The sequence below is a fragment of the Rhinatrema bivittatum genome, chromosome 9 (genome assembly GCF_901001135.1).
Source record: "Rhinatrema bivittatum chromosome 9, aRhiBiv1.1, whole genome shotgun sequence".
In the NCBI taxonomy this organism is placed as follows: domain Eukaryota; kingdom Metazoa; phylum Chordata; class Amphibia; order Gymnophiona; family Rhinatrematidae; genus Rhinatrema; species Rhinatrema bivittatum.
Window position 1 is genome coordinate 256793734 of NC_042623.1, and position 20780 is coordinate 256814513.

Sequence of the window (20780 nt, forward strand, 5' to 3'; positions counted from 1 at the left end):
GCGTAAGCAAAGACCTTTTATGTTGGAAGTAGATGATGTCACTATGGGGGGACACCCCCGAGATTCACGCCCTTGCTGGTACAAACTTCGTAGCGTACGCGCGCCGTACGACATCTGGAACATGGCGGATCCACAGCTTCAGGCAGCCCGGGGACTCCAGAAAGAAATGGCGAGGAGAAGCCGCGGCAGCATCTGTCCATCAGAACCGAAGGGAGTCGCCTCAGAGGTAGAGAGGGTGGAGCCAGGGCAAGAACAGGCACGAACGCAACAATTACCTACAAGTTCTGGGGTTCATGGCTTTGAAGTTGTAATTGGTGCCTTGGGCCTTCGCCCACCTGAGACCGTTGCAGAGAGATCTACTGTCGCGGTGAGACCCAGTGTTGGAGCAATACCAGTTGCCCCTGCCTTTGTCGCAGTGAATCAGGTCCAGCCTGCAATGTTGGCTGTCGGAAGACAACTTACAGAAGGGGATGCCCCTCGAAGTCCAGGATTGGGTGATCGAGACAACGGATGCGAGCCTTCAAGGCTGGGGAGCAGTGTGCCTCAGTCATGCGGTGCAGGGAATCTAGTCCTTACCCAAACGGTCGTTCATAAGTTATGCTCGGAGTGGAATTTCAATCTGGTGTTGAGGGCGCTTTGTGATCCCCCTTTTGAGCCTCTGAGCACGCTTTCTTAAAGGACCTCACCTTGCAATTGGTGTTCTTGGTGGCCATCTGTTCCGTGAGGCGTATTTCAGAATTGCAGGCTCTTTCCTGTAGGGATCCCTTCCTTCGCATCTCAGCTGATAGGGTGACCCTGCTTATGGTCTCTTCCTTTTTGCTGAAAGTGGTGTCTGCCTTTCATGTTAATCTTATTTATTTATTTATTTATTTAAACAAGTTTATATACCGTTTTACCAGTAAAACTAACTGACCAAAGCGGTTTACAATATCAGAATAATATAAACAAATCAGAAATAATTAAAATTGGATAATTAATAAAAATAAAACTTAAAATAAGGTACGAATAAAAATACAATATATTAGACAATCAATAAAAATAATGGTGACAAAAACAGGAATTTGGCCATTACAGTTAAAAACTAAGAGAGCAGAAATAAATAATAAGCAAAACTATATAGGTTAAATATATTTAACCTTATTTTGCTTAACTAGAAAGTTCAAAGTCCTTAAATGCTTCCTGGAAAAGATGGGTTTTTAATGCCTTCTTGAACTCCTTTCGACTGCCTATTAATCTTAAAATCCGTGGAGTTACCCAGATTCCCTGATTGGGCTCAAGACCCCGCTATGGGAAGAGATCTTCATCTGTTAGATGTCCGCCGGGTTCTCCTTCGGTATTTGAAGGTCACTAACTCTTTTTGAAAATCGGATCACCTTTTTGTGCTCTTTGGAGGTCCGAAGAAGGGTGAAAAGGCATCTAAGGCATCCTTGGCTCGCTGGCTGAAGGAAACTATTTGATTGGCCTACATCGGGAAGGGTCGCCACAACCCGACAAGTTTGAAAGCTCACTCGACGAGAGCGCAAGCGGGTTCTTGGGCAGAGTGTCAGTTGCCGCCTGAGGAGATTTGCCTGACTATATCCGACTGACCTCTAACCGTAGAGAATTTAAAAAATCACTGAAAACTTACCTATTTACCCAAGCTTTTCATCTACAATAGTTTGTATAAATTCATGATCCCCAACTAACCTTTTAACAATTGTCTGTATTTTAATTTGTGTATGTTTTTATCTATGTGTAAACCGCCTAGACGGATATATATCTATCCATTGAGCGGTATATAAAAACTTTTAAATAAATAAATAAATAAATTTGTAGAGCTGCAGTCTGGTCTTCCCTGCATACCTTCACAAGGCATTATCGTCTGTATGTCAGGGATCTGGACCAAGTGCTTTTTGGGGAGAGCATCTTGTGAGTGGGTCTTTCGGGTTCCCACCCAGTGTAATGTGGTTTTGTTACATCCTACTGGCCTGGACTGATCTGGGTATGTACAGGAAAGGAAAATGGGTTCTTACCTGCTAATTTCGTTCCTGTAATACCACAGATCAGTCCAGGATCCCGCCCGGGTGCTACTGCCGAAAGACTGATTTACCTAATGGTTAGCTGCTGTACATAGGTAATCTATCAGAATGATTCTATAATATTTTGGTTTTGTTTCGGGAATTAGATGTTCTTTTTGTCAATTATACTTTGCTTGGGTATCGATAAATACTGATGAGCTGCAGGTGGCACACTTGGGATACCAGTGCCTCGAAGCTTTGTTCTCTGACTCCATCTGCTGGTGGGAGTGCATAACCCACTGGTCTGGACTGATCTGTGGTATAACAGGAACGAAAGTTAGAAGGTAAGAACCAATTTTCCTGTGTAGAGCATTAAAGAAAAGGCTACATTCAGAAAATAAAACTGGGTTTAGTAGCAGTTAAGTAATATATGACATTCTATTTTGTTCAGTAACAAAGTCTGGATATTTCTTCTTTTACTTCTTCTGAAAAAGTTTTTTAAATAGTCTCTGAATTATGCTGTATCAGTTTTATAGACCTTTTAGAAAGAATATTGTGTTCAAGATTGTTATTCTATGTCTGTAGCACAAATAGTATTTAAACTATTCAGACTTCATGTTTTTTTTAAGATGAACATTTATGACTACTTGACTAGTCATGACATTTAATGAAAGAATTAGTATTGTCTTCAGCAGTGATGCATTTTTTTTTTCTTTTCAATAAGGGATTACAGGAGATTGCTCTTCGAGTTAAAAAATGTGCTACTTCAGAATATCAAGGACTTAAGGGATTCTTCATTATCGGAATAGACCCTGAAAATACAAGACCTGATTCATTTCATTCACGGACCTCCAAATACAGTTTTACAGACAATGAGATTTCATTTGCAGGTAAATTTGTTAAAAGTAGTACAGACTGTGGAAGTTGGGGTCTAGCATGTGGGCGGCCCAGGCTTCATTTCCAACTTCATTCTTGAGATCAGCCTTGCAGAAACTGCTCATAACCAAGGGAGGGTTTTCATCCATTGATTAATAGTGATACGTGTTGGCCAAAGGCTAACACATGTGCAGATGGACTAGACATCCACTTCGTTAAAGCATTTGTACACCTTCCAATGAATAGAGACACTGCAGGCAATTAATTGCTGAAATAAACTTTATGTGGAAATATGGCCACACCATAATACAGCTTATATATTCAAAACATTCCAACAACAACAGTTCAGAACAAATAATCATGTGAGAACGAAATAAGCTTTGAAAAGACCAGCCTTTTTCTAGCTCATTATACGCCTGTCATGGCTCCTTGATCATATGTCTTTAGAATTGGCCATAAAAGCTGTCTTACGCCATACAGTTTTGTGCCCCAAAACAATGGACCAACAACCTGCTCCAGAAAAGTCCGGAGTCTAGTGTTAGGCAGTGTCAGTATCATATTTCCCACTGTCAAAGTCGAAAGTGTTCTGCAGTTACATGAGATCTTCATTATCTGCTTGGGCTGAAACTGTGATGGGGTCTTTAAATAACTGCTTTGCCATAATGCAAAAATGCTTAGAATCGATGACCTGTTCTGACCACCCCAACTGCTGTTTGCATCACTGCGTGTACCTACTAAAATTCTCCCCCTTTATGTGTTCGAGACCGGATTCATGTGCACATGCGCAGGTAGTAGATTTTATAACATGTGCACATAGATGCGTGCATGTTATAAAATAGGCGCTTCCATATACCTTTATGGCTGTTAAATCTCAGGTTTAAATACAGGGTTTAAAAAACAATTACATTAATGCTCATTTGCATGTCAGCATAGTTCTTTTAGACTTGCACATCTGCGCTGAAGCTATGTTGAACCACTAAGTTCAAACAAAATAATGTCTAGAAAACATGTTTTCACTGACGACATTTCTATTTGTAAAATTTGATTATTATTTAATCAATAAAACCCAATCAAGCATGTGACTTAGGCTAGTTTCCAGCCAGAAATCTATTATGTGCATCCACTACAATGTGCTTTGACTTTCCACACAGCTGCAAGTTCAAGTTAGGTTATTATATTTAATATTGAAAGCCCTTTATTGCAATGGCTTGTGCTGTCTGAAAAGTTTTTTCTGTCTTTTGTACTGTTGTGAGATTTGCAGTCTTTAGTCTGTTGATGAAGTAATTCACGTCATCCCTTTTCATTCTCTGCAAGTCTTTGATTATAACCAAAAGAGAGTCTTCAACTCTGGAGCTGTACTCTCAGAAAATTTTGATTTTACAAAATCTTAGCAGCTTGGGGGCCAGGGCTGAAAATTCATTTTCTGAGGCAATTTTCAAAGCCTTTTACACTGCTAAATAGCAATGTACTTGGCTAAAAGTTCACTTGGAGTTCCATAGCTTGCATACTTTTATCCAAATTGAGGAGAGATGTCCCTGCAATGGGTAGGCTGGGCAGCAGGTTGGAAAGGATTAATGGGTAAGAAATGTCCCCTGGGTAGATATGAATGAAAGTTTATGGTGCCATGGATCCATCAGAAGTCAGTTCCTATTGAGCTGGAAGTCTGAAGGAATATTGGAAAACTCTTTATCTATCTATCTATCTATACAGTTGCAAATAACTGATAACTGTTCTCTGTATTGCATCAAATTTATTAATGTGACCACCTTGCTAGTTAACTGTTGTAAATAGGGCTCCTTTTGTTGGAAGGATGAATAAATGAATGCATTTATGGAAATATACATATTATGTTTTGTTTTCAATTACCTGTGATGATTTTGTTTCAGTAGACGGAGAATGGAGACCAAACTACAGCTTTAGTGAAAATGCAGATGATTTAATTGTACAAAATATATTGTCAGACGCACTTAACAGAACCTCAAGAAGTTTTGGACCTCAAAATTTAAGTACTAGCGTTGCTGTCTTGTCACCCATGCATAAAACTGGACTTGGTAAGGGTATTTACATGTCATCACTTTTATTTATTTTGTTTGTGTTTATTCAGTGCATTTTGGATGATTTAGGATTTTTCAATATAGTTTGAGTCTTGGGGGTCTATGCAATAAAATTCATGCTAAAAAAAAACAAACAAAAAACATTGTATGAGCTTGCAAAAGAATGATACATCCTCACAAACACCCTACTTGACATTCTCTGTATGATTGTGTCAGCACATTAGATTTTGGTCAAGGTAGTGGCATGCACAATAACCTCCAAAAAAAACTTATTATGCATGCCACTATCATTTGAAATCTCCAGTGTTGAGCAAGCCAAACTGAATTCTCATTCTAAGAACCCCAGGCTCTCCTCATAGCAGGATTTACCTTCATGGCAGATCAAGTAACCCCTCCTCTTCTGTGCAGAAGAGGAAGTGATAAGAACCCCCTCTCCCTCTGCATGAATGCCTCACACCTCCCCCCCCCTTTGGAGAGTACATGGATGCTATTTGGGGTTGGGGTAGAGGTTGGATCTTAGGGGTAAGGAGGGAAGGGATATCTGTAGGGACATTTGTTGTCATTTTATTTTACCTGGGAATTTCAGTGTTACAAAAACAAAAATCAGTGGAAAACTGGCTTTGTTATAACACAGGAGAAAAATCAGTGGAAAAGTCATTTTTCCACCTATGCATTTTTTGTTATAACATTGAAATTTCCAGGTAAAATAAAATAAAAACTGAAAATGAAGGTTCCTAGGTATCTGCTAGAGAGAGGAAATCCTCTTTTTCAGGGGAAGGAAGGTTCTTATCAATGCAAGAGGAGAAGCAGAATTTCTCTGCTGTGAGTGGAAAGGGGATGGATAAGGCTGCTACTCACAGGGCTGACTGTTGCAATGGGAGAAAGGAAAATCCATCTTGCTAAGTGGTCTGTTTACTTCAGGATGCTTTGAATGGAGGATTTCTGACCCTATTTTGCACAATTGCTAGTTAACAACAGGTCTTAGCTGGTAGTAACTAAAAGCCATTTTGCGAGTTCTCGCTAAATATCAATGAGAGTGAGCATTCTATACTATTTAGTAAGATGTCATAATAACCTCATTTGCATACTTTTTATGCAGGTAAACATTTGTTAAGACCACTTTATTCTGCTCAGTAAGGGTGAATTTTAAAAGCCCGGCACATGCGAAAACCGGGAGATATGTGAGTATGTCCAGCCGACGCAAGCCGAGCGGATTTTAAAAGCCGCCTGTGTACACGCATATCTCCCAGTATGCGAACAAATGAGAGAGCCAAAAAAGGGGCAGGGCGGGCGCGTGGTCAGGGGCAAGGGCACGACATGGGCATTCCAGGACTTTAACATGAAATGTGTGCGTAAGTATTTACGCACACAAATACGCGCCAGGGTTCCCTGCTGCATAACTTTACTACTGCTATGGATGGTATGTAAGTAAAACAATAAAACATTCTAGGCTAGTCAGCGGGCTTTTAAGGGTCGGGGCTAACAGGGGGGAAGGGAGATTATTAAATTAGGGGGGGCTGAGAAGTCCTATCCCTTAACTGGGCTAACTGGGAAAACTCCCTATTTTATAGGTGCACTTCTCTTATAAAATTCCCCCACTTACAGTAGAGGTGGCATTTGCGTACATATGCATGTATCCATATAAAATTGTGTGCAGATGTACGCGCGTACAGCCTATTTTATACCGTGCACGCATATACACGTATGTTATAAAATGTCTGCGTTCTTTGGCTCAAGCCAGCAAATGCACATACATGTGCATCCACATGCCGGTATAAAAGTTACCGTCTAAGGCTTTTATGCATAGCATACTACTTTTAGGGTGCATGTATATTAGTTTGTTGCATATGCCACTGTATGAGACTCTGTAAATATTGTATGGAAGGTGAAATATTACAGAGTTATCAGACAATTTCTGCTTGAAAAAAAAGAAAATACTTTGTATTCCAAAACTTGCTCTGTCAGCATTATTTCTTTGCTGCATTTTTTATTTAAAAAATACAATATGTCATAAGAACATAAGAAATTGCCATGCTGGGTCAGACCAAGGATCCATCAAGCCCAGCATCCTGTTTCCAACAGAGGCCAAACCAGGCCACAAGAACCTGGCAATTACCCAAACACTAAGAAGATCCCATGCCACTGATGCAATTAATAGCGTGGCTATTCCCTAAGTAAATTTGATTAATAGCCGTTAAAGGACATCTCCTCCAAGAACTTATCCAAACCTTTTGTGAACCCACCTACACTAACTGCACTAACCACATCCTCTGGCAACAAATTCCAGAGCTTTATTATACGTTGAGTGAAAAAGAATTTTCTCCGATTAGTCTTAAATGTGCTACTTGCTAACTTCATGGAATGCCCCCTAGTCCTTCTATTATTCAAAAGTGTATATAACTGATTCACATCTACTCGTTCAAGACCTCTCATGATCTTAAACACCTCTATCATATCCCCCCTCAGCCATCTCTTCTCCAAGCTGAACAGCCCTAACCTCTTCAGCCTTTCCTCATAGGGGAGCTGTTCCATCACCTTTATCATTTTGGTTGCCCTTCTCTGTACCTTCTCCATCGCAACTATATCTTTTTTGAGATGCGGTGACCAGAATTGTACACAATATTCCAGGTGCAGTCTCACCATGGAGCGATATAGAGGCCATTATACTTATACTATACATCACTGATACTTACTATTCCTGACTTTCTAGAGGTCAATATTCAGTAAGCCAGTGACCAACAAAGTTATAAGGATAAAGCTATCTGGATAACTTTAGCTGAATATACGGCAGAACTTATTTTCTGCTGTAAATACTTGACTAAAATTACACAGATAAAATCAGGATAACTTTGCACTCACCAGCTGGCTGAATATTTGAAAATATAGTAGTCCCTCCTACCCACCCACCAAATTTAAAAAAGTAAAAGTTGCAGGCTTTAGTCATTTGATAGCCCTGCTCTCCCCCAAATTGAAAAAGAAACATCTTTGTGGGTCAAAAGCTCATTTCTCCCTTCCCCTTCTTAAAAACAGTGGGCACCACCCCTTCTCCAAACCTCCAGAAAACTTCCAGTTCCCCAGTGGGTGGGGAGAGACTCTTACCTCCTCCCTCAGAGTGAATATCTATAATATGTGCCAGTACAGCTGACAGATCCTGGGATTTAGATAGTTCTATATTCACTTCACTGGAGCCAGGATTTGTTGTTTTAGTGACAGTTGACCATTCCTGAACATACCCAGATCAGTCCAGACAAGCGGGTTTTATTCATCCCTACCAGTAGATGGAGATAGAGAACAAAACTTTGGGCTCTGATATATGAGAGTGCCACCTGCAGTCCCTCAGTTTTTCTCTACCTCCAGCAGAAGGTAGAGGTGCTAACCCTGCAGTCCTGACTGACTGGATATATTAAGGAAAATTGCTCCCCGATGTGACAGGCTCCAACAGAAGGGTCGTCCCTCGCGTTGAGCCAGGCGAACGGGGGGTTGGAAGCCCCTGGCCAGATTCAGCCCGCAACTCCGAGACCACTGAAAGCCAGTGGTCTGGTTTCCTCGGTAGGCCCGAAGCCCGCCGGCCCAGGAACAGGGAAGAACCCTTACTTTTGTTTTGTGCTTTCCTGTGTATCTGGGCCTTTAAGTTTAAAGTTTTGTTGTAAAAAAAATAAAGTCACCGGCAGTTGTCTGCTTTTGCAACAGCAGATGCGGGTGAGCAGTCTGAGCGGCCTAGCAGGCAGACACCTCGGAGGGATCATCGAGTGCAGGCCGGGCAGTAAGTGGGCAGATCGGGGGATTATTACAAGGAGAGTGGTCGCGGTCGGGACAGTTTCACTCTGGTGGGGGCTGACTCTGCTCCCAATCGATCCGCGTGCTTTTCAGTCATGCCAGCGACCTGTTCAGCGCGTTGGCAGGAAATTCTTGGGGCAGTGTGCCCTCTTCAGGGTTTGACAGCTGCCACGTGATGTGCCCCCTCCCCCTCGAGATTCGAGCCGCGTGGAAGCGCAAGCATAGGATTTGCCTGTTGGGTTTTTTTCTTTTTGCCTTTATTTATTTTTTGGTGCTTGCTATGATGGACAAGCAGCTCAGGAAGACCTGTACGGCCTGTGGCAGCCCATCGGTCTGCTTGAATGACCTCCTCCTCTGCAAGGAGTGTGCTGGAGTGGGGGGGGGGGGAGGGGGAGTCGGACAGGCAATCAAAGCTGCGGAGGAATCCACAGACCGCGACAGTGGCGCTTGGGTCACAGGAGGGATGGCTATGGCTGCAGAAGTGGTGCTGGATAGGGGGGCTTCCCCCTGGGGTTACAGGGGGTCCCCACTGCTCCTGTCTCCCATCATTTGACCAAGGAAAAAAGGCCTGGATGTCTCCGGCCCTAGCAGCCCCAAGTGCCCTTCAGGACCCCGGGGGGGATTTCACCCGAATTTGTACTTTTGCTGCACAAAGCCTTCCTGGCTAAACAGACAGGTAAGTGCAGGGTCACAGAAGGCCCGGTGGGATCGGCAAGAGGGGGAAGATCCCCTCTAAAGGCTCTGCGGGCCTGCAAATTCTACCTCCCGAGGGACGACTAGTGTGATTGGAATCGGACTCGGAAGACTCGGACAAGTCTAAGGAGGAGGATAAGGTATCCTCGGAGGCCGATCGGGAGGGGGATCAGATTGTGGGTCTCCCTCTGGACCCAGGGGACGCTAAAACAGAACAGGGGACCTCGGACAGTCCCGAGGCTGAAGGCAATGATCCACGGGTGATCCGTCTTTTCAAGAGAGAGGAGCTTTGCCCGCTTATACCTCTGGTGTTAGAGGAGTTGGGGATTAAGCTCACCTTGGAGGATTCAGATGCTGAAGGGTTAGTCTGGTTCTGGATGGCCTACAGAGACCCCCCAGCGTGTTCCCTATTCCGAAGAAAATCCAGAAGTTGATCAACTGGGAGTGGGATTCCCCCAACTAGGGCCTGCGAGTGGGCAGGGCGATGTCCAAGCTTTATCAGCTTCTGCAGGACCATTTGGATGTTCTCGGCAGTGTCAGCAGTCTCTAAGACAACCACTATCCTGGTTGTTGGAGCTTCCGTCATGAAGGATGTTCAGGATCGGAAGTTGGAAGTGTATCTCAAGCGAGCGTTTTAGGTCCTGGGGCTCGGCCTACGAGTGGCGGTCTGTGCAAGTCTGATGCAGCGGGCCTGTTTGTGTTGGATCCAGAAGCTGCAGGAGCAGTTGGCCTCCGGGATTCTTTCCCCAGTCCAGACAGCCTTCCTGTAGGCGGGGGTTGCCTATGGTGTGGATGCCTTTTTTGACCTGGTGAGAACCACGGCCCGCGGTGGTGGTGGCCAGACGACACTTGTGGCTACATAATTGGTCAGCGGACCTGTCGTCAAGATCGCAGCTCTGTAATCTGCCCTTTCAGGGGAAACTACTGTTTGGTGAGGATCTTGATTGTATTGTCTGAAATCGCTGGGAGAGACGAAGGGCAATAGGCTGTCAGAGGATCGAAAGTCTGACCAGAAACCTTTCTCCTCTCTGCCTCGCTTTCAGGAGTTGAGGCGTTTTTGTCAGCTGAGGTCCTCGGTGTCTCGGCCCCATGACAGTCCTCGCACAGGCAACAGTCCTTTCGGGGGTCTGGAAGGTCATCTAGAGGCGGATCCACCCAGGGAGCGGGTGGCAATAAGTCCTCACAATGAGATCCGGCAGGTCCACTCCTCATTCTGGGAATTGGGGGCAGGCTGGCCCAGTTATATGGGGAATGGACCAAGATAACCTCCGACCAGTGGGTCTTGAGCATGGTGAGAGATGGCTACACCTTAGAATTTTCTCGCCCTCTACGGTTGGTGTTTCTGGAGTCATGTTGGATGGCAGTCCAGGAAACGCTTCAGCATCTGTTAAGTCTGGAGGCGGTTGTGCCCGTACCAGTGTCCGAACAGAGGCAAGGCAGATATTCCATCTACTTCGTGGTGCCCAAGAAGGAAGGCACGTTCCGCCCTATCTTAGACCTGAAGAAGGTCAACCAGAGTTTGAAGGTACCACGTTTTTGAATGGAGACATTGTGCACCGTAATTGCAGTGGTATGGGGAGGAGAGTTTTTGGCATCTCTGGATCTCACCGAGGTTTATCTGCATATCCCCATCTGTCAGTAGCACCAAAATATTTCTCAGATTCATGGTTCTGGGTCAGCACTATCAGTTTTAAGCGCTTCCTTTCGGACTGGCCACCGCCCCGCGGACCTTTACGAAGGTGATGGTAGTAGTGGCAATAGCTCCGAGACAGGAGGAATTTCTGGTATACTGTACTTGGATGACTGGCTGATCCAGGAAAAGTCACTAGAGGAGTGTGTGTGGTCCATGGACAGAGTTTGGTCACTCATGGAATCTCTGGGCTGGGTCATAAATGTGCAGAAGAGTCATCTGGTCCCCTTCCGTTCCCTCAAATGCTTGGGAGCCCATTTTGAAACCCAGTGGAGCAGAGTGTTTCTCACAGATGACAGGGTAAACAAGATTCAGGGACAGATAGCGTGTCTTCTGCATCTACAGGTGCCGAAGGTCAGGGATTATTTACAGGTCCTGGGCTCGATGGCGTCCATGTTGGAACTGGTGCCCTGGGAGTTTGCCCACTTGAGGCCGCTGCAGAGAGCACTGTAGTCCTGTTGGAATTCTCTGTCGCAACAATATTTTCTGCCCCTGTCTCTGACGGAGCTGGCCAGGTCCAGTCTGGCCTGATGGATGACGCAGAGCAATCTGGAGAAGGGAATTCCTCTCGAAGTCCCGGATTGGATGGTGGTCCCCACGGATGCCAGTCTTGGGGCTGGGAAGCGGTTTGTCTGGGCAAGTCTGCTCAGAGCCTTTGTTTGATGTCAGAGCAGGCGTGTTCCATCAATCGTCTGGAGACGAGAGTGGTACGCAGAGCTCTGGAGCAGTTTCTACCCTTGGTCCGCGATCGGATGGTGCGAGTTTTCTCGGACAACTTGACCATGGTAGCTTACATCAACCACCAGGGCAGAACCAAGAGTCCTGTGGTAGCTGTTCAAGTGGGCTGTTCGAGTGGGCAGAGCTTCATCTCGAGGGAATCGCCATGTCGCAGGTGTTGACAATGTCCAAGCAGATTACCTCAGCCGACAACAGTTTGATCCGAGAGAGTGGGAACTCTCTCGGAGGGCCTGGGAGCTCCTCTGCGAGTGATGGGGGACTCCGCAGTTCGATCTCATGGCGAGTCTCAATGCCAAGATGCAAAGGTTCTTCAGCCACTGGAGAGAGTCCGGGGCAATGGGGCTCGATGCCCTGGTATGTCTGTGGCCAACTGGGGTCCTCCTGTATGTCTTCCCTCCATGGCCACTGATAGCGAAGGTGCTCAGGTGAGTAGAGGGTCACGCAGGGTCAGTGATAATGGTGGCTCCAGAGTGGCTTCGCCGCCCTTGGTTCGCGGATCTTGTGCATCTGGCAGTGGAAGGTCCGCTACCTCTGACCCACCTACTGGATCTCCTTCATCAGGGACCTATATTTTCCGATTGGGAGGATCGCTTCTGTCTCGCGGCCTGGCTTTTGAGAGGAGGCGATTGCATGTGAGAGGGTATTTGGAACCTGTAACTGCCACGCTTCTCCAAGCGCGACACCCTTCTACCTCATGAGCCTGTTTCAGGGTACGGAAGGTGTTTGAGGCCTGGTGTGATTGGACCCTCTTCAGGTTTCGGTGTCCCATATTTTGTCCTTTTTGCAGGATGGTTTATCCAAAGGATTAGCCCATATTTATTTATTTTATTTATTTATTTTTAGGTTTTTATATATCGGAAGTTCCTGTATACAATACATATCACTCCGGTTCACAATTAACAGAGAAAACTATCGCCGGGAAGGCGGTTTACATGGAACATACATGGAACATGGAACATATCGAATAAACTATAATAAAGTACAATCTAATTTAAAACAACTGAAATAAACTTAGGAAATAACTTGGTACATGTAACTGAAGCAAGATGAACATTACATTGCTGCAAGGCAAGGCTGGATGTTTGTTCTTATTGCTATTAGCTCTCTGGGAAAGCTTGATGGAATAGCCAAGTTTTGAGTTTCGCCTTGAAAGTAATGTGGCATGGTTCAAGACGGAGGTCTGGTGGTAGTGAGTTCCAGAGAGACGGGCCCGCTGTGGATAGAGCACGTTTTCTCAGGGTAGATTTTGCAGGTTGTGTGATCATTCTATTCTGGTATGCCGTTCTGGTTGGTTTGTTAGAAGAGTGTAGTTGAAGCTGGAAAGTTAGGTTGAGTGGGGAGATGTTGTGAAGGGCCTTGTGAATCATCATGCAGGTCTTGAACTGAATCCTATATTTGATGGGAAGCCAGTGGAGATGCTGGAGGATCGGGGTGATATGGTCCCTTTTTTTGGCATTGGTAAGTATTCTTGCAGTGGCATTCAGTACCATCTGGAGTGGTTTGGTAGTGTATGCTGGAAGGCCTTGCAGGAGTGAATTACAGTAATCTAATTTAGTGAGAATGATGGCCTGGAGTACTGTGCGGAAGTCCCTATAGAGTAGAAGGGGCTTTAGTTTCTTCAGCACTTGTAATTTAAAGAAGCATATTTCTGCAGCTTATTTCTGAAGCATATTTCTGCAGCTTATTTCCCTTCGAGTCCAGGTTTCCGCTTTGGGCTGTCTCAGAGGGAGAATACTGGGGAAGGCCTTGGCTTCCCATCTGGATGTGGTGCATTTTTCTACGGGAAGTCAAGCATCTCCGTCCACCTCTGCGTCGCAGTTGTCCGGAATGGAACCTCAATCTTAATTGTGGGCCCTTTGCAAGGAGCCTTTCCAGCCTCTGAGCCGGACATCTTTGAAGATCCTTACTCTGAAGATGGTCTTTTTGGTAGCTATCTGTTCTGCTAGAAGGATTTCGGAATTGCAGGCGTTTTTGTGCCATGATCCGTTCCTCCGGATATCGTCAGATAAGGTATCCTTGTGAACGGTGCCTTTGTTTCTTCCTAAGGTGGTATCGGTTTTTCATGTGAACCAATCAGTGGAGTTGCCCGGGTTTCCAGATTGGGATAGGGATCCCTCGATGGGTCGGGAGCTTCATGTTTTGGATGTGAGACGGGTGGTATTGCGTTATTTGAAAGTCACTAACACTTTCCATCATTCGGATTATTTGTTCGTCCTGTTTGGGGGAGTGAAGAAGGGCGAAAAGGCATCTAAGGTGTCTAAGGTGTCTTTGTCTCTTTGATTGAAAGAGACGATCTCTGCAGCTTATGAATCCAAAGGAAGAGTGGTTCCAGTGGGGCTTAGAGCTCATTCGACTTGAGCTTAGGCTGTCAGCTGGTGACTCCACAGAAGATGTGTAGAGCTGCGGTGTGGTCCTCAATGCACACTTTTACCAAGCATTATTGTTTGGATGTGCATGCCCCAGAGACGGCCCCTTTTTGGGGAAAGTGTTCTTCGATCGGGTCTTTCGGGTTCCCGCCCAGTATAAGAGGGCTTTGGTACATCCTGCTTGTCTGGACTGATCTGGATATGTTCAGGAAAGGAAAATTGGTTCTTACCTGCTAATTTTCATTCCTGTAATACCACAGATCAGACCAGAGGCCCGCCCTGAGGATCTCTGCCGAAAGACTGCTTGGTCTACTGCTGTAGTTAGTTGCAAAGCAGATTGGTCATTTTTTGGCTTTGAGTTCTCGGTTTAAATTTTTCTGCATTGTTATCTAGTTGGTCAAGGGTATCCATGTTGGGAGCCTCGTTTGCTCTTTATTTTACTTATCTTGGCTTGGGTATCGATTAATACTGAGGGACTGCAGGTGGCACTCTTGTATATCAGAGCCCAAAATTTTGTTCTCTATCTCCATCTGCAGGTAGGGATGAATAAAACCTACTTGACTGGACTGATCTGTGGTATTACAGGAATGAAAATTAGCAGGTAAGAACCAATTTTCCTATACCCATTATTCCAAACAGGATATTTTATTTCTTTGTTTGTTTATTTAAAAAGATTTATTACTCACTCAATCCAATGTTTGTGGCGGGGAACAAAATAAAACTCATAAAACCACGACATATCAACATATAATCCTCACAGCTTTGTGGTATCTGACCAGAAGCTTCTGGAAGCTTTTGGCACATTCGACTGAGCATGTGTGTTCTTTTCCTCTCAGTTGTTGTTTATCCTGTCCAACAATCATGATTTTTCACTGAGAAGAATTTTGAAATATTTTTAGTGAATTTTTTCACAGGTTTCTCCTCATTTGTTTTTTGGTTCACTTAGAGCAGAGTGGTCAAACTATGGCCTGCTGGTCAGAACTGGCCCTTCTCCCCTTAATTTCTGGGTCATCTACCTCACACACACATTCGTAATTGTATCTGGCCCTATGTGCTGACCAATGTCATAAGTAGTGATCCCTTAATGTTGTGAATCCCAGTCACGGACTGCCGCAACTGGGTCCCCCAACTAACCTGGAAGATGCCGACAGGCAGGCCATGTCGGGCCTCTGCCACAGCTCCTTGTGACCTTGGGCAAGTCACTTTACCCTCCATTGCCTCAGGTACAAAGATTGTAAGCCATCTGGGGATAGGGAAATACCTACAGTGTCTGAATGTAAATCGATGTGATATCTCAAATCGAATGTTGGTATATAAAAAATAATTAAAAAAATAATTAAAAAAAAAAATGAGGGAGAAGCCGCCGGCTGCCTCCTGGACTTCTCCTCCCTAGGCGAGCGCACGTGGCCTGGCTCCAGATTTAATGTGGCCGCGGTGGGAAAACTCATCCCGGCCCCCAACGATGACATCACCGCTTAGGGCTATATAAGCCCACTTCCTGCTTCCCTTCCTTGCCTTGACAACAGGTCAGCTTGTGAGAGTCTCTGGTTGCTGTTGCGTCCGTCGGTCCTAGATGGCTTCGCCCCGTTTGCCTCACCTTGTTCACGGCTCCTCGCACTTACCTTGGGAAAATGGCTACCGCCCCACCCCTCCCCCCCATGAAACGAGGTGAGGTGCAAACCCGGCGCTGCTGAGACCAGCCCGCCACTGCCCGCCCACCGACTCCTCAGTTCCACCGCGACGATGCCGAAGGGAGCAGGAAGGCCTACCTGGCCTCGCTAAAAACACACTACCGGCACTGGCAACAGGAGGTGGAGAGAGGGAGCCGCTGAGGACACCCCCCCCTCCCCGGTCATCTCTGTCAACATACATGAAGGCAATACAACAAAAACTTTCTCAACTGAAACTAATTCTAAACCCTCCCAAAAAATGAAATTGTGTGGTTAACCCCTTTCAGGACGAGAAAACACAATACAATAGGCTCACTGACGAATATATTCGGGGTGGACCGGAAAGGGGTTATGGAGAGATAACACAATAATCAAACTGCCAACCCTATACCTAGGAATTATTAACATTACTCCCTCAGATCAAGTATGAGACCTAGGAATTCAGATCGATGAGAACTTCAGCATGAAAATGCATATAAGCAAATTCATCAAAACAGGTTACTCCAATTACACCGGTTGAAACTACTGCTAACAATGCTTGACTTCTGTACTATCTGACAAACACTAATATTCTCAAACTTGGACTACTGCAACTCCTTATTACAGGGTGGGCCTACTCTCTAATACTCGCCCTTTCGGACCTGCCGCAGGGTACGGCACGAAGCTGCAGGCCGGACAGAGGCCAGGACAGCGAAGACTGGAACATAGATTCAGACGAGACTCAGAAGCAGGGTACTGGAAGTGCAGATGTAGACTCAGAAGCAAGATACTGGAAGTGCAGACGAAGACTCAGAGACAAGATACTGGGCGTGCTGACATAGACTCAGAAGCGAAGTACTGAGGATGCAGAGGTAGATTCAGAAGTGAGATACTGAAGGTGCAGATGTAGACTCAGGAACAAAGGCTGAAGGAAAACATGGGCATTGTCCCTCAGGGCACCCGGCTCAGACCACTCCTGGGACTGAGACACGAGCCACCCTGTCCCACGCGTCCCCGACACTGCCTTGGAGGGCAGGTCACGGACCACGCAGAGAACGGGATAATGCAGGAGAGAACCAGGTGACGCGAACTCCGATGCTGGGATACTGACATCCGAAGCCCCTTCGGCTGGCAGGGCAGAAGCTCCTAAGCACAGGGACGAATCACACCTGTTGGCCACTCCATGGCCCAACAGGCCAGAAGGCTCAGGAACCAGACAAAGATGAAGGGCAGCACAGATAGGACTGGATTTAGGAACTGGATCTGGCACCGACATCAAGGTCACAGGGGAGAAGCTGGATTGCTGCGCACCGGCAGCCAAGGCAGGATACAGGGTCAGAAACAAGGACTTCTCAGAGACTTGGAAACGAGGTACATGGCTTGCATCACAGATGGCCCTAACCAGCCCGCCCCGAGGGTTGGTCACGGACCACGGCGTGGCTTGCCGCGAGGTACCAGGACATTGGAGGACACAGGATCAAGGTGCTAGCTTTCAAGAGGTTTAAGGACAAGGTACTTAGCTTTCAGGCGAGTTTCAGGAACAAGGACTTCTCAGAGACATAGAAACGAGGTACATGGCTTGCATCACAGATGGCCCTAATCAGCCCGCCCCGAGGGCTGGTTATGGACCACTGCGTGGCTTGCCGCGAGGTACCAGGACATTGGAGGACACAGGATCAAGGTGCTAGCTTTCAAGAGGTTCAAGGACAAGGTACTTAGCTTTCAGGCGAGTTTCAGGAACAAGGTGCAAGGCTTGGAATATCTGGACTGGATCATGGATACCGGATTAGGAATCAGACCTCAAGGCAGGAACAAGTACAAGCGAACATCAGGACTGGAACAACTGAAGATATCAGGACTGGAAGAACTGAAGACATCAGGACTGGAACAACTGGAAACATTAGGACTGGAACAACTGAAGACATCAGGACTGGAACAACTGGAAACATGGAACACTTAGATCTTGCAGAAGGCTGGAACTCAAGGCAGCTCCTGGAACGAGGATCTCAGGAGTGACCAACTCCTTGCGAAGGCAAAGACAGACTGAACGTTGAATCCCTTTGTAGAGCTGAGATGGACAACGCCCAGGGAGGAGGCAGCAGGGGCCACACCTGGCTGGCCCTTGAAGAACAGACGAGTGGCGCGCGCTCGTGCCCTAGGAAGCTGGAGAGATGAGTGCTGGAAGCTGGTGGCGTCCTCAGCCACGTGGAGGACCCATGGAAGCCAGGCAAGCATGGGGGCAGCCCTGCCCTGAAGCTGGAGAAGTGGCAGGCTGCTGGAGCGGCTTCCAGCCGCGAAGATGAAAGCAGGAGAGCAGGAAGAGAGCTGGAGAAGGCTGACTGCAGGACAAGCCGGTAGCTGTAGCAGACTGCAGGCAGAGAGGTAAGGCTGGCTGCAGGGGAAGCAGGGGGCTGTAACAGGCACCGGCAGGGACGGCTCCCTGCCGGGAGGACCCGGGCTGAAGCAGGCACTGGGAGGGACGGCCTCCCTCTGGCTGAAGGTCCCGGGATCACAGCAGCACGTCGGGGGAACTCCGGAGCAGCAGCGGGGGTCCTGACCGCGAGGGAAGGCTCACGGGGGATCGGCCCCGCTGCCTGAAGCAGTAGGCAGCCGGGGAGGAGCCCGGACTGCAGCGAGGGACCGCCGCGGCGGCGTCAGCAGCCCGGCTGGCCGCGCGGGGGTAAGAGCCTGCCCGCGCTCCTCGCAGGCAGGATCGTAACAGCATTTGAAAATAAGAAAGAATTAGATTTGATAAAGATCAGGTCTAGTGAGTGACCAAACTTATGAGTTGCCTGAAAGACTATTTGTTGCTACCCTAAAGCTTTCATAGTGACTAGGAAGATTTGGCAACTGTCTGAGGAAGGAGAGGCATCTACATGAATATTAAAGTCTCCTAGAATTAGTTCTTTAAAATCAGCATTCAACGAGGATAAAATATCAGCAATAACTGTAGGGTCCTTACTAATAATTGTAGGAGAGGCATAGATTAGACAAATTCCCCAATCTGCATTAGCTATTGACTAATACTTCTAAGTTTTGGGAACTATTAGTAAAGACAACTGATATTTGAAGAGTTTCTTTACTCAAAATCAAGAGTCCACCTCGCTGTTTCAGGGAATGATTGAGATAAAAGGTGTGATAACTGTTTAAACAGAGCTGGTTTAGAAGTACAATATCAGTATCTAGTAACCATGTTTCAGTTAGACAAACTTCAGCTACAGCATGCTCAACAATAAAATCAGTAATAATAGGAATTTTTCTCCTAATAGATTGAACATTGACTAAGAATAAGGAAATAAGGTTGGGGCGAAGAACAGATAAATTATTACACAATTTAACAAATGACAGAGTTCATGGTAATCTTTCATGTACATTCTTTCTTAAACCGGCATATTTTCTTTTATCCCAAATTGAAGTAATAGGTTCCCCTTCCAACATTCTTCTGAATTACTAACTTAGGGGGGTTATTTACTAAAGGTTTATCGCGTGCGATAGGATTTAAATTAGCTGGAGGGGAGGAGTCGGGCGGGGAGGGGGAGGAGTTGACCGTGGCACCGCTACCGGCGATAATGTGAGGAACATAATTGCTGGCAGTAGCACGGCGAATAGCTACACCTTTTACGGTGTCACTATTTATTTATTTATTTATTTAGTGATTTTTATATACCGCGGCACGTATGGATATACATCACCTCGGTTTACAGTAAAAGAATAAATTAGCAAAAGGCTTTACATATAACAGGATTTACAGAGTATAAACAAATGAAAGCAACATGCTTTACATAAATAACTGTTTTCAGAAGAACATAATATAACTCCTTAACACAACATAATATAACTCCTTAACACAGCATTCACTATTTGCTGTGAAAGGCTGCAACCGGCCCCCATCGTGGCCAGCAAAATTGCACCGCTGCAGTGCGAATGGCTGTGGCCTTTCCCAGGTCTGCCCACCCCCCCCCTCTTCACCCTGCCCCCTTTTTCACAGCATTCATCATTTGCGAGGAATGATGAATCCTGCCCTTAATTTTTTAAAAAGCACACGAAGGGGCACACAAAGGGGCAGGCTCTTTTTGCATGCCCCTTTGGCATGCACCTTTGTCACATGTCTCTTCAGTGTATGACGCTTTCGGTGTCTAGCCCCGACTTATGTCTGCAGTTAAGATGAACTCAGCAATGGGTGGAGCTTTACCCCTAACTGTTGAAAGGAGGCAAAATAAATTAAACAAAAACCGGGCAAGGCAAAAAGGCTATTTAGTAGGGATGTGAATCGTGTGATCGATCGTCTTAACGATCGATTTTGGCTGGGGGGGGGGGAAATCTGATCGTCATGGTTTTTTTGGTTAAAAAATCATTTTATCTGGGGAGGGAGGAGGGCGGGAAACCGGCACACCAAAACAACCCTAAAACCCACCCCGACCCTTTAAAACAAATCCCCCACCCTCCCAAAGCCCCCCAAAATGTTTTAAATTACCTGAGGGTCCAGTGGGGGGGTCCCGGCGCGATCTCCCGCTCTCGGGCCACAGCTGCGTTAATAGAAATGGCGCCGGTGGCCCTTTGCCCTTACCATGTGACAGGGCAAAGGTAGCGCCGGCGCCATTTTGGTTCCTGGTACCCGACATCACAAGTGCAGGAGATCGCTCCCGGACCCCCGCTGGACCCCCAGGGACTTTTGGCCAGCTTGGGAGGGGCCTCCTGACCCCCACAAGACTTGCCAAAAGTCCAGCAGGGGTCCGGGAGCAACCTCCTGCACGCGGACCGTATTGCCAATATTCAAAATGGCGCCGGCGCTACCTTTGCCCTCATTATGTCATAAGGGGGGATTCGGAAGGGTGGGGGATTTGTTTTAAAGGGTCGGGGTGGGTTTTAGGGTGCCGGTTTTCCCACCCTCCCCCGATTTACGATTTTTTGACGATAAATCGGGGGAATTGCTGTTGTAT

General features: G+C 46.3%; 1 protein-coding gene across 16 annotated transcripts in view; it reads left to right on the forward strand.

The window, feature by feature from the left end:
• ZBBX (zinc finger B-box domain containing) overlaps window positions 1-20780 on the forward strand; it is an 881823-nt gene that overhangs the window by 501774 nt on the left and 359269 nt on the right. For 14 of the 16 annotated variants that reach the window (XM_029616113.1, XM_029616112.1, XM_029616111.1 and 11 more), the window contains 2 exons: window positions 2722-2887; window positions 4760-4924. In XM_029616113.1, coding sequence (XP_029471973.1) covers window positions 2722-2887; window positions 4760-4924 — 331 coding nt within the window. Of the gene's footprint in view, window positions 1-2721; window positions 2888-4759; window positions 4925-6026; window positions 6110-20780 lie in introns of those variants that run through there. The other 2 variants (XM_029616118.1, XM_029616115.1) reach the window with 2 other exon arrangements.